Source organism: Syngnathus scovelli, chromosome 18 (genome assembly GCF_024217435.2).
Source record: "Syngnathus scovelli strain Florida chromosome 18, RoL_Ssco_1.2, whole genome shotgun sequence".
NCBI lineage: Eukaryota > Metazoa > Chordata > Actinopteri > Syngnathiformes > Syngnathidae > Syngnathus > Syngnathus scovelli.
Window position 1 is genome coordinate 551,114 of NC_090864.1, and position 1,226 is coordinate 552,339.

Genomic DNA, 1,226 nt, shown 5'->3' on the forward strand with positions numbered 1-1,226 from the left:
AAGTCACATTTGAGCCGCCGAGTCTCGTTGAGTGCGAACATAAGGAGTTCGACATACACTTACGGCGTTATCGCCCAGGATGTCCAGCTTCTTCATCAGATCACTGATGACGATGTCCGGGGGAAAGGCGCAAGGAGCAATGTAAGGTGTTCTGGGACCTCGGGTTAAGGTTAGGGTTGCGAGGGACGCCTTACGTACGCTCACGCCCTCGGCCTCGCAGTAGATCTGCAAAGGGCTGAGGCCGTCTGGGAAACGGACTTGCAGAAACTTCAAGACGGGGGAGCGCCACTCCCTCTCCTGAAAGGCAGAGGCATGCATCCGTCCGTCCGTCCGTCTGTCACATCTCTGGCCTCAACACGCTTGTGCGAGTCTTCCCACCTCCAGCTCCAGGATGCGGAACTCAAGCAGTTCGTTTTGGTCTCGGATATCCTGGATGTGCTCTTTCAGACGCGCTTCTTCCGCCTCCATCCGCCTGACCTGAAAAGACAGTCAGACCTCATCTGCGGGGCTTCCCGACGGGTGTGACGCCAAGCGACTCCGCCCAGCGCCTTTCTTTCCGTCACCTTTTCGGCCAACTGCTGATTGCTCTGACGCAGCAGCTGCTTCTCCTCCACCCACTTGACATTCTAGAAGAGACAAACGCGTGGACAGCTTTGGAATGTTGTGTCATTTTCATCCACAAATTCTTTGGTTGACTGGAAAATGACATTTGCTTTTCTCCGCATTTTCCCAGCCACGTTCAGGGGGGGGGGGGGGGGGGGGGGGTTGGTCCAGTAATGCCAGACGAATGAGTGACTGAAGAATGTAGCTATTTTGTCTGAGAAAAAGGTGTGCTCATTGATGAGCTTACCTGTCCTTGTTGCTTCAGCGCTGACTCCAGATCTGCTACTCTGCTTTGATAGTGACCCATTTCTACCATCAGCTTTTCTCTGGCCTGAAAGGAGGAGGAGGGAGGCTCCTCCTCCTCCTTTCAGACCAGAGAACACCCGAGGCTGGGTGAGAACGGGGAGGCTGCGACCCGGCCGGGGGTTGCGGGAAGGGGCGCCACCTTGATCTCCTTCTCGGCGTCGTAGTCCCCTCCGCTGGTCTGGGCGAGCAGAGCGTAGGCTCGTTGCAGCGCTTGATATTCTTGCGTCAGCTGGCAGTAGCGAAGCTCCGCCTCCTCATGCACACACCAATGCAACACAGCACTAGTACCAGAATCAGTCAGACCGGCGACAAAGCAC

The 1,226-nt window shown here is 56.0% G+C and overlaps 1 protein-coding gene across 1 annotated transcript; it reads right to left on the reverse strand.

The window, feature by feature from the left end:
• Positions 1-338: 338 nt before the first annotated feature.
• LOC125985985 (janus kinase and microtubule-interacting protein 3-like) lies at positions 339-1,012 on the reverse strand. Its single transcript, XM_049749330.2, has 3 exons — positions 851-1,012; positions 564-626; positions 339-477 (listed from the first exon to the last, which is right to left on the reverse strand). The coding sequence occupies exons 1-3, from the start codon at positions 917-919 to the stop codon at positions 352-354; spliced, it is 258 nt and encodes an 85-aa protein (XP_049605287.2). The 5' UTR covers positions 920-1,012; the 3' UTR covers positions 339-351.
• Between the last annotated feature and the right edge of the window lie 214 nt (positions 1,013-1,226).